At 39.6% G+C, this 12,611-nt stretch overlaps 1 protein-coding gene across 1 annotated transcript in view; it reads left to right on the top strand.

Moving 5' to 3' along the window:
• The window catches only part of Abca13 (ATP binding cassette subfamily A member 13), a 450,643-nt gene that overhangs the window by 214,734 nt on the left and 223,298 nt on the right, over positions 1-12,611 (top strand). The window contains exons 36-37 of the mRNA XM_052199718.1: positions 6,454-6,503; positions 7,796-7,901. Of these exons, the coding sequence (XP_052055678.1) occupies positions 6,454-6,503; positions 7,796-7,901 (156 nt within the window). The remainder of the gene's footprint in view (positions 1-6,453; positions 6,504-7,795; positions 7,902-12,611) is intronic.

The following is a 12,611-nucleotide window of genomic DNA, read 5'->3' on the forward strand; positions in this document are numbered from 1 at the left end:
GCATATACCCAGAGGATTCTCCAGCATGTAATAAGTACACATGCTCCACTATGTTCATAGCAACCCTATTTATAATAGCCAGAAGCTGGAAAGAACCCAGATGTCCCTCAACAGAGGAATGGATACAGAAAATATGGTATATTTACACAATGGACTACTACTCAGCTATTAAAAACAATTAATTCATGAAATTCTTAGGTAAATGGGTGGAACTGGAAAATATCATCCTAACTGAGGTAAGCCAATCACAAAAGAATACACATTGTATGCACTTACTGATAAGTGGATATTATCCCAGGAGCTCAGAATACTCAAGACACAATTCACATATCAAATGATTCCCAAGAATAACGAAGAACAAAGTATGGATACTCTGGTCCTTCTTAGAAGGGGGAACAAAATACCCACAGAAGGAGATACAGAGACAAAGGGTAGAGCAGAGGCTGAAGGAAAGACCATATCACATTATGGTAGACTTTAGAGATTACCTCACCTAGTTATCCATCCCATAACCCAGACACTATTATTGATGCTTACAAGTACTCACTGACTGGAGCTGGATATAGCTGTCACTTGGGAGGATCTGCTAGTGCATGACAAATACAGAGGGGGACACTCTCAGCTAGCCATTGAAGTGAGCACAGGGTCTCCAATGGGGGAGCTAGAGAAAGGACCCAAGATTCTGAAGGGGGTTTGCAGCACTATAGGAGGAACAACTATATGAGCCACCTACTACTCCCAGAGCTTCCAGGGACAAAAACATCAACCAGATAGTACACATGGTGTTACCCGTGGCTCCAGATGCATAGGCAGCAGAGGATGGCTTTGTTGGACATCAAAAGGAGGAGAGGCCCCTGGTCCTGGAAAGGTTCGATGCAGCAGTGTATGAGAATACCAGGACAGGGAAGCAGGAGGGTGTTGATTAGGGAAAGGGAGAGGGGAGATGGTTTATGGGAATTTCATGGGGAGGGGACCACAAAAGGGGAAATAATGTGAAATGTAAATAAAGAATATGTCTAATTAAAAAAAAAAGAAAAAGTGAATATTTTTTTTTTTTTTTTTTTTTTTTTTTTTTTTTTTTTTTTTTTTTAGGACGTACTTTAAGACTCCCCGCCTTCTGTTTTCCACTACTGCAATTTTTGGCAGCTTCCAAAGTTCCCTGTCTGAATTATCTATCATTAGGGAACTTTCCCTTGGTTGTCTTCTCAATTCTGTTTCTTGTCCATGCTTAGCCATCCCTTTGATGAATTCTCCATTTAGACCAGTGGTGACTCATGGATTCTACCCCACTCTTCCTTTCCTATTCATTCTTTTCTATGATTTCTTACTTTGATGCTTAAACCATACTAGCCATGGTAGTGACAGGTCCTTCACACTGCCTTTTGCATCTTCTAATAGTCCTCCTATGAAGAGATTTTACTTTCTGGCAAGGAAGCTGCTCCCCCATCACATTATGGTGACTCAGTAGGGCCAATATTCCAAAAAGTCCTGGTTGGTCCAGTTATTGATAGAGAGGTAGTTGGTGGATTTCCTCAGTATCTGTTGTTATGTCTCCCTTTTCATTTCTGATTTTGCTGATTTGGATACTGTCTCTGTGCCCTCTGGTCAGTTTGGCTAAGGGTTTATTTATCTTGTTGGTTTTTTCAAAGAACTAGCTCCTGGTTTGTTTGATTTTTTTTTTTTTTGGTTTGATTTATTTTTTGTATAGTTCTTTTTGTTTCTACTTGGTTGATTTTAGCCCTGAGTTTGACTATTTCCTGCCGTTTACCCCTCTTGGTGTATTTGCTTCTTTTTGTTTTAGAGCCTTCAGCTGTGCTATTAAGCTGGTAGTGTATGCTCTTTCCAGTTTCTTTTTGGAGGTACTCAGAGCTGTGAGTTTTCCTCTTAGCACTGCTTTCATTGTGTCCCATAAGTTTGGGTATGCTGTGCCTTCATTTTCATTAAATTCTTTAATTTCTTTCTTTCTTCCTTGACCAAGGAAGAAAGTGGTGTTGAGTAGAATGTTGTTCAGTTTATATGTGTATGTGGGCTTTTTGCTGTTTTTGTTGTTATTGAAGACCAGCCTTAGTCCATGGTGATCTGATAGGGTGAATGGAATTATTTCAGTTTTCTTATATCTGCTGAAGTCTGTTTTGTGACCGAGTATATAGTCAATTTTGGAGAAGTACCATGAGGTGCTGAGAAGGTATATTCTTTTATTTTCGAGTAAAATGGTCTATAGATATCTGTTAAATATATTTAGTTCATAATTTCTGTTAGAGTACACATGGAGGAACCCATGGCTCCAGTTACATATGTAGCAGATGACCATTTTAGACCACAATGAGTGGAGGGGCCATTGGTCCTGTGAAGGCTCAAGTCTGCAGAATAGGGGAATGCAAGTCAGAAAATTGGGAGGGAGGGAGCTGGTGGAGGAGGGTTCAGCTGGGAGAGGAGGGTTTTTTTTTTGAGGGGTAATGTGGAAAGGGGATACCAATTGAAACGTAAATAAAGCAATTATCTAATAAAAAGGAGAGAGGTAGTTGGTGGCCTTAGGTTCTTTCTTGAATAAAGCATGACATTTTTTCTTTTAGTCCTGCCTAAATATTGAATTTAAAGAGCTCAGTTCTCCTTAATAATAAGCATTCATTCATATTTCCTCTGTGATTGTTTCTGTCTTATCTGATTAATAGTGAGAAACTTGATTCTTGTCTTTGATGTTCTCCCATTTCCTCTGACCTCCAGGTTACCTGCACAGAGGCTTCTTGAGAGATCCTGCCTGGCTCCAACTCCAGTATATACTATCTATCTGTCTGTCTGTCTATCTATCTAATATCCAACATTATATGAAATTGAAGTTATATATTAATGTGCCCCCCCCCCCAAATCAGCAGAAGAAAGAGAGGAAGGCAGAGAAGTCAGAAGGTTTTTTTTTTTTTTTTTTTTTTTTTTTTTTTTTTTTTTTTTTTTTTGTCAGAAGGTTTTAGATTTCTTGGGAATGTGTTCTCATTTTCTCTCTCTCTATCTCCCTCCCCCTCCCTTCCTCCCACTTTTCATCCTTCCCTCCTTCTCTTCCCTTTTCTTTCCTCTCCTTTCTTCCATTCCCTTGTTTATTTTCATCAACATACAACCTAGTTATTATTTTGAGGTGGCTTCAGTTTTGTACTTAAGTCTTCATAATTTAAAACTCTCAAGGTCAAGCACTTCTGGTTGCTACCTGTGATTTAAATATTGTGGTTTCAGTCCATCAGGTTGGAGCCCTGGAGCCCATACTTGACACTTTTACTTCATTAAGAGTCGTTTGTGGGGCTGGAGAGATGGCTCAGTGTTTAAGAATACTGACTGCTCTTCCAAAGGTCCCGAGTTCAAATCCAGCAACCACATGGTGGCTCACAACCATCTGTAATGAGATCTGACACCCTATTCTGGTGTGTCTGGAGACAGTGTACTTAGATATCATAATAAATATTTTTTTTTTAAAAAAAAGAGTCATTTTCGAGTGCTGGAGAGCACGAGTCTGAATTAGAATTAATTTTTTATACCTTATGTAACCTATCAAATCCACTGCCCTGTACAGATGAGCCAGGGAAGGCATTGCATTTTCTACTGTCAGGAATCAGAGCTTTTGTGTGCTGCGTGATGGCATCTACTACACTGTGCGATGTCATTCACTGTTTTCAGGATATCTAAGTCAACGGCCTTTGTTTAAACATGTTCTGATGGTGTGATAAGACAAATAATGAATCTCCTCGAATGGTCACATCTTAATTTCTGGACTGTAAATGTCACTTTGTGGAACTGAGGATGAGGAGCAACACCTCTATTTTCTGGGTGGAACTAATGTAAGAAGACAGGTCTGTACTAGATGGTTACAGCATGCTCAGATGGGAAACACTGATATCATAATACAGCAGCGTCGAAAATGGAGCATGGAGCTTCCGACCAAGGCATGGAGACAAGAGAGTATGTTCTTCATGGGTTGGGGTTCATGAATCTCATTTGATACTATGACCTACAAACTCATGAGGTAATGGATGTGCCGTCCTAGGTTTCCAAGCCTGTGGTTGATATGACGAGGCAGTCACCCCAGAGCAGTGGCACTTCTTTATGATGATAGTGTGCTCCTGGGTGCATCTCATGGAGTGCTACGAAGGAGGCACTACATGATACAATAGAGGCGCCTTGGCCAGAGCCCTGCATCTGGGAGAAATTCCTAGTAGCACTTGTGTCTTGTTTATCTGAGATCTTTACACACACACACACACACACACACACACACACACACACACACAAAGAGAAGCAAAACTGTATCATTTAGGAGAAACTGAAACAAAATACAGGCCATGCTGTATTTAGTTAAAGCTTGGCAACTCCATCTTCGCCACTGTCATCAGTCAGCCCAACTCTGTTGTCATTAGAAGGCAGGTCAGCCTCATCAGTTTCTGTAGCACCTGCCAAAGGCAGGGTAGGCTGACCATATCTGGGTATAGTCCATCACACTGACACTTTGAGAGTGGATTGTGCCTGGGGTCAGACACTATTTGCCAGTACCCTTTAAACAGAGAGCACAGCCAATGAACCACTGCCCTCCAGCCCAAGGGATTGATAGCACTATCAGTGTACAGATGACACCAGGCTATGGTAGCAGGCTTACACCCTGAAGCTTCTCTTAATTAAGGAGACATAAGTTTCCAAATGAAGAATCCCTCAACTGTTGAATTTATTTTTCACAGAAAAATAAATAAAAGAGAAAAGGACAGAAATCCCTAGCCATTGCATTTAAAGCTATATTCTGTTCATTTATTTCCTTGCAACTTAGTACCTTTGGGTTTTAACCTCAACATAACATATTTCACATCTATTCATTTTGTTTGAATAACAACAGGAGCAGTGTGCACAGTTGTGAAGATTTGTTTACTTGAGATGCCTGAAGTAATCTTTGTGAGATGCAAAATATTAGATAATATTAGAGAGGATTAGCCAACCCTTTGTATAAGGACAGAGAGGTGTGGGCAATATTTGTCCCATTTGAACTGGCCACTTTCCATCTACAAGTGATAGAAAGACATCCAAAGAACAGGACGAGGTACACGGATGTGATGGTCTTCTATGCAAAGTGTACCAATACAAGATGCTTCATAGACTAGAAAATGTGCCTGGGATATTAGATGGTCAACTCTATCAGATGATGTCCTATGCATGCACTCATACCTCCTTTATAGCCATTTTGTAGGGGTGTTTATAGCAGAAGGCCTTTTGTAATTTTACCAATAATGAGAATTTTTACAGTAGTTTACATCTCAACATAAATAAAGAGATAAAACAAAATTATCTTTTGTAGACAATCTCTGTCAAATGATAAGGAATACTTTGAGTTGAAAATGGGGACTTACAGTTCCAAAACCTAGTGGAATGTTAGAATCCTTTTTCATATATTTTGTTTTATTAAACCCTGACCATTTCCATCCTGTTCTAGATGTTTGGGTTATATGAGACTGTTCCAAAAGGGAGGCTTGCAACAGGAGAGCGACTGCTTCTATTTAGCATAGAGTTTACAGATCCAAACTGCAAAAGCAGGTGCACACCAGGAGCCTAGACATTTGCCTATGGAATTGAGTTTCAAGTTGTTTTTGAGAAATGTGACCCTTCTGTTCTGTCCCTTGGTGTCCTTTGACATTTTAGTCCCTGAAACCCTTGGTCAGTGTGCCTGCAGCTAAGGAGAGTCAACACTAGATGGCACTCCTCTCTTCCTTATGATCTTGGATTTGTTGTTTGCCTTGCATACTCATGAGCTGTAGAAACACTGGGCACACAGCACCCAGAATCTGCTGGCTGTGTGCTAATTGTTCTGTTCATATACCCTCCTGCCCTTTGATATTGATTCAGGAAAACCCATGTCTTATTCTGCTTCTTTCTCCAATATGTACAAACATACAAACAACAGACATGTATATGTTCACAGTCTTAGACACACACATATCCATCTGCATAGGTTTGTGTGTGTGTGTGTGTGTGTGTGTGTGTGTGTATAAGAGATGGGAGCTTAAAAACAAGGCATAAAGACTGTTGTAAAATGTACTTATTGAAATAAAAATATGCTTCATGATATAGTTATTTTTGGCCAACCATCAAATAAAATTTTCTTTTAAAATAAAACTCAGGCAATTTCTCATTTGGTGGATAATTCTCAACTCACACTCTTGTTTCTAATTTCATTCTGTGTGTATGTGCTGAGCGAATGATTATCATGCTAATACTCCAAGCCTTCATCTGCAGTGGGGATAGCAGTGCTTATCTTATTAGATTGATTTGAGAATTACATAATGAAGCCTATCGTGTCCGGGTGTCCTCTGGCAAGTCAGGATGCGATAGCATGAGCTTGTTACATGCCAGGCAGGGTTCACATCAGTCTCTCTGAAAAACACATTTATTGCATTCACTGGTTCTATAACCTGTTTTATTATTACCATTTAGTTCACCAAGAAACCAAGTCACACAGTGATGAACTAATGTATTCAGGGGATGTATGGCCGGCATATATGCCCTGTGTTATTCTAAGTTATTGTCAGCACTGTTTTTATTTGTAGTGGGATGAAAGTTGCAGCTTTCCTTGGAGATCTTGCTGGGATTCAGTAGTATTTATTTTTCAAAGGAGAGAACTACCTAAGATCTAACAAAACCTCCTGACCATGACCAATGTGGAAGATACAGCTTTTACTCAGTAGGATTCTGTCCGAGCTAATTAAGCACATGAAGAGAGAGAATAAGCCTTTCCCTAGGGTTCACTTGCTTTCTGCTTCAGTCTCTGGGGCCCTCTCCCTGTGTTTTCCCCCATGGAAAGGGTCAGACTAGGAACAAGTTGACCAATTCATGACTCTTTGTGTTTTTTAAAGGACTCATGATGTTGTTTAAGTCAAAAGTTCAGAAAGAGAGTGGACATGCTGAACGTGAGCTAGTTGTTGGGCTAAGACCCTGGAAGTGTGGCCAGAGCCAGAGGGATCTGGATCTCTGTGGATGGTTTTGTGGTAGATATGTCCAGAGATGGAAGGGATTAAAGCATATGTATATGACAACTACATAGACATTACTGTGTTTCTCTTAGCAGTGAATTTTGGTTACAGACATCATGATAGCACAGATAGTGCATGCATCCAAGCTATGTTCAAAGTCTTTTCAGTCAGAATCTACCATTCATGGAGATTGCTCATCACTGGCTTTACAGATGCAATATTCTCATAGCCTGGTGTGAGCCCTGTGTCCGTGGTCACAAATTGTCCCAGCCCTGTCAACGAGAGAGCCTGTGCCCTCTTCATAGAGGGACACTGCTACGTGGCTTAGTATCTTTGACTTCTGGAGTGGGGCTAAACCACCCCTCTTAGATGAATGCTCCTTGATGTGCATTGGAGGTCTTAGTTCAGCTCTTCCTGTGTCCCCCAGGTCTTCAAATGCAGCCAAAGGTTTCATTGCCCCCAGCACACCACAGGTCCCACTGTCTTGGCTCATACTCTTTTCCCTTCATCATATTTTTGTTGATTTGAGATTATCTCAGGGTTTAAACATGTCATGCTTGGTTTTCTTCAAGCTCTAACTTAATAGTAGCATCAATAAGTTACAACTTACCTGCCTTAGTGACATGGTATATCAGAATTCCCGAGGGACATTCATTCTTAGAGTTACACTAATTAAATGAACAATAAAACACAGGGTGTATTTTATGTGTGTTGTTATTCCTAATGGGTGATTGAGACAAAAAAGTACAAATAAGTGTAATTTGTGAAGATGTAAAATATATGTATTTCCTCTTAATTCTCAAAAGGTGTTTTTGATGCTTCTGCAAGATACCAACAAAAAGTCTTCTATCACTCCCGACAACAAAGCAGAGCCTCAGAATGACAGACCTGTAAGACTGTCTCCTTGCCACAGTAAGTAGTGTAGCCTTTTGCATTTCTCTTTAAGGCAAAAGGCTACCAACCTCATTTATCGTCGGTTTTTTAAAGGGAAGAATAGCAAATGCTTCATGATGTGGCGGAAGTAGGAGGTCTGATCACCCTGAGAAAATTTACATCAGAGTTGGTTTATATTCTGGCTTGTAAGAGCCAAGACTTTTCTGAAACATGACTCACTTATCAGAAAATTTCTCAGTATATACAATTAGCATACTGAGCCTTGCTTATCTGGGTTTACCATACCAGACCAAAGCTATTTAATTCATGGCATATTTATCAGGGGTAGCTGTATGCTACTAATAATGGGTTTGTGTGACTTATGGAGCACCAAAGATGAAACCTATGTTCATAACCCTGTGTCATGGACTTTGCACACAGCCTTGAATTTGACCAGCGTTGTTCACATGTGTTGCTGCTGCAGGTTCACGGTTGCATTTCAGCTAGATTTATATTCTATGGGGCTTCTTTGGGCAACTATCAGGAGGTGGGCAGAAGCCAGGCTTGGTTTTCATAGGACAGACTGTGGTTCTACTTCAGTACATTTTCTATCACATGTTAGCAACAATTCACCAGTACACATGGATCCTGGGTCTAGAGATATAAAGGGTGACACCTCTTCTTCAGAAACTTCAGATTTCGAGGACGCAGACCCCTACACTGCAGGATAAATCACAAGAACTAAAACTGAGTTGGTAATTGAATAGCAGAGTCTCCCCAGTACTGTATGGATCTTACAAATGTCTCATTTCTTCTTCTCTTGGTAATACCAGGTATAAGACACATACAATGGCTGTCAAAATTGACGTTCAGTTGGTTTCTAACTATGGTGTTAATTTGCATTTAACTAACAATTGTCTCAAACATGTCTACTGAATATAATGTATTATTGAGATATAATTTTTATTACCCACAATTTACCCATTTAAAATATGCAATTTAATGTCTTGTTATTCATGGGCATCCATTAACACTCAACTTTGGACTGTTATACTTCAAACAGACCTTTATGTCACTTATCCATCACTCTGCAGGATTCCCATCACTTTAACCTTAAGAGACCTCAAGCATATGTCTTATCATTCTATATTAGCCGACTGCTGACATTTTATGTGGATGAAGGATATAGCTGTCCTTGCGACGAGCTTCTATGGACACATTTTTCTTTTAGTTGCCAAGTAAAACTCCAATTACATGTTGATAACATGTTCTTCTGTCTATTTATCAGTTAATAAAATCTTGGTTTGTTTCCAATTTTTCTTTTGCCATTAGAATATGGCCCTAAAACTAATGTTTGGTGAGTATGTACTTTTAAGTAGATACCTATGAATGGAATTGCTGGATCACATGCCTAACCATTAGAGACAGACTTTTATCTGTCTATACCTCATTTTTTTTTTTTTTGGAGTTTGCCAACTTTTTGTTTTTTTATTTTATTTGATATATTTTTTATTTATATTTCAAATGATTACCCCTTTTCTGGTCCCCCACTCCCGGAAAGTCACATAAGCCCTCTTCCCTCCCCCTGTACTTCCACCCACCCTTTCCCACTTCCCTGTTCTGGTTTTGCCTTATACTGCTACACTGAGTCTTTCCAGAACCAGGGGCCACTCCTCCGTTCTTCTTGTACCTCATTTGATGTGTGGATTACGTTTTGGGTATTCCAGTTTTCCAGGCTAATATCCACTTATTAGTGAGTGCAAACCATGATTGATCTTTTGAGACTGGGTTACCTCACTTAGTATGATGTTCTCCAGCTCCATTCATTTGCCTAAGAATTTCATGAATTGATTGTTTCTAATGGCTGAATAGTACTCCATTGTGTATATATACCACATTTTTTTGCATCCATTCTTCTGTTGAGGGATACCTGGGTTCTTTCTAGCTTCTGGCTATTATAAATAGGGCTGCTATGAACATAGTGGAGCATATATCCTTATTACATGCTGGGGAATCCTCTGGGTATATGCCCAGAGTGGTATAGCAGGATCTTTTGGAAGTGACAGGCGCACTTTTCTGAGGAACCACCAAACTAATTCCCAGAGTGGTTGTACCAATTTGCAACCCAACCAGTAGTGGAGGAGTGTTCTTTCTCCACATCCTTGCCAACACCTGCTGTCTCCTGAGTTTTTAATCTTAGCCATACTGACTGGTGTAAGGTGAAATCTCAGGGTTGTTTTGATTTGCATTTCCCTGATGACTAGTGAAGTTGAGCATTTTTAAAGATGTTTCTCCGCCATCTGAAGTTCTTCAGGTGAGAATTCTTTGTTTAACTCTGTACCACATTTTTTAATAGGGTTATTTGGTTTTCTGGGGTCTAACTTCTTGAGTTCTTTGTATATATTGGATATTAGCCCTCTATCTGATGTAGGGTTGGTGAAGATCTTTTCCCAATTTGTTGGTTGCCAATTTGTCCTTTTGATGGTGTCCTTTGCCTTACAGAAACTTTGTAATTTTATGAGGTCCCATTTGTCAATTCTTGCTCTTAGAGCATACGCTATTGGTGATCTGTTCAGAAACTTTCCCCCTGTACCGATGTCCTCAAAGCTCTTCCCCAGTTTCTTTTCTATTAGCTTCAGAGTGTCTGGCTTTATGTGGAGGTCCTTGATCCATTTGGAGCTGAACTTAGTACAAGGAGACAAGGATGGATCAATTCGCATTCTCCTGCATGCTGACCTCCAGTTGAACCAGCACCATTTGTTGAAAAGGCTATCTTTTTTCCATTGGATGTTTTCAGCCTCTTTGTCGAGGATCAAATGGCCATAGGTGTGTGGGTTCATTTCTGGATCTTCAATCCTGTTCCACTGATCCTCCTGCCTGTCACTGTACCAATACCATGCAGTTTTTAACACTATTGCTCAGTAATATTGCTTGAGGTCAGGGATACTGATTCCCCTAGAATTTCTTTTGTTGTTGAAAAGAGTTTTAGCTATCCTGGGTTTTTTGTTATTCCAGATGAATTTGAGAATTGCTCTTTCTAACTCTTTGAAGAATTGAGTTGGGATTTTGATGGGTATTGCATTGAATCTGTATATTGTTTTTGGCAAAATGGCCATTTAATCTATATTAATCCTGCCGATCCATGAGCACGGGAGATTTTTCCATTTTTTGAAGTCTTCTTCTATTTCCTTCTTCAGAGTCTTGAAGTTCTTGTCATACAGATCTTTCACATGTTTGGTAAGAGTCACCCCAAGATACTTTATACTGTTTGTGGCTATTGTGAATGGTGTTATTTCCCTAATTTCTTTCTCAGCCTGTTTATCCTTTGAGTATAGGAAGGCCACTGATTTGCCTGAGTTGATTTTATAACCCGCCACTTTGCTGAAGTTGTTTATCAGCTGTAGGAGTTCTCTAGTGGAGTTTTTAGGTCACTTAGTTAGACTACCATATCATCTGCAAATAATGAGAGTTTGACTTCTTCCTTTCCAATTTGTATCCCTTTGACCTCCTTATGTTGTCTAATTGCCCGAGCTAGTACTCAAGTACAATATTGAAAAGATAAGGAAAAAGTGGGCAGCCCTGTCTAGTCCCTGATTTTAGTGGGATTGCTTCAAGTTTCTCTCCATTAGTGTGATGCTGGCTACCTGTTTGCTGTATATTGCTTTTACTATGTTTAGGTATGGGCCTTGAATTCCTGTTCTTTCCAAGACTTTAAGCATGAAAGGATGCTGAGTTTTCTCAAGTGCTTCTTCAGCATTCAATGAAATGACCATGTGTTTTTTTTCTTTGAGTTTGTTTATGCAGTGGATTGCATTGATGGATTTCCGCATATTGAACCAACCCTGCATCCTTGGAATAAAGCCTACTTGATCATGGTGGATGATCCTTTTTATGTGTTCTTGGATTCGGTTGGCAAGAATTTTATTGAGTATTTTTGCATCGATGTTCATAAGGGAAATTGGTCTGAAGTTCTCTTTCTTTGTTGGATCTTTGTCTGGTTTTGGTATCGGCATAATTGTGGCTTCATAGAAGGAACTGGGTAATGTTCCTTCTGTTTCTATTTTGTGGAATAGTTTGAAGAGTATTGGTGTTAGGTCTTCTTTGAAGGTCTGATAGAATTCTGCACTGAAGCCATCTGGTCCTATGTTTTTTTGGGTTGGAAGGCTTTCTATGACTCCTTCTATTTCTTTAGGGGTTATGGGAATGTTTAGATGATCTATTTGGTCCTGATTTAATTTTGGTATTTGGTATCTGTCTAGGAAATTGTCCATTTCTTCCAGATTTTCCAGTTGTGTTGAGTATAGGTTTTTGTAGTAGGATCTGATGATTTTTTGAATTTCCTCAGTTTCTGTTGTTATATCCCCCTTTTCATTTCTAATTTTGTTCATTTGGATACTTTCTCTCTGCCCTTTGGTCAGTCTGGCTAAGGGTCTATCTATCTTGTTGATTTTCTCAAAAAAACAGCTTCTGGATTTGTTGATTCTTTGTATGGTTCTCTTTGTTTCCACTTGACTGATTTCAACCCTGAGTTTGATGATTTCCTGTCTTCTACTCCTCCTGGGGGAATTGGCTTCTTTTTTTTTCCAGGGCTTTCAGGTGTGTCTTTAAGCTGCTAGTGTATTCACTCTCCATTTTCTTTTTGGAGGCACTCAGGGCTATGAGTTTTCCTCTTTGCACTGCTTTCATTGTGTCCCAAAGAATTGGGTATGTTGTGCCTTCATTTTCATTAAATTCTAAAAAGTCTCTGAT

The sequence above is a fragment of the Apodemus sylvaticus genome, chromosome 11, assembly GCF_947179515.1.
Source record: "Apodemus sylvaticus chromosome 11, mApoSyl1.1, whole genome shotgun sequence".
NCBI classification, from domain to species: domain Eukaryota; kingdom Metazoa; phylum Chordata; class Mammalia; order Rodentia; family Muridae; genus Apodemus; species Apodemus sylvaticus.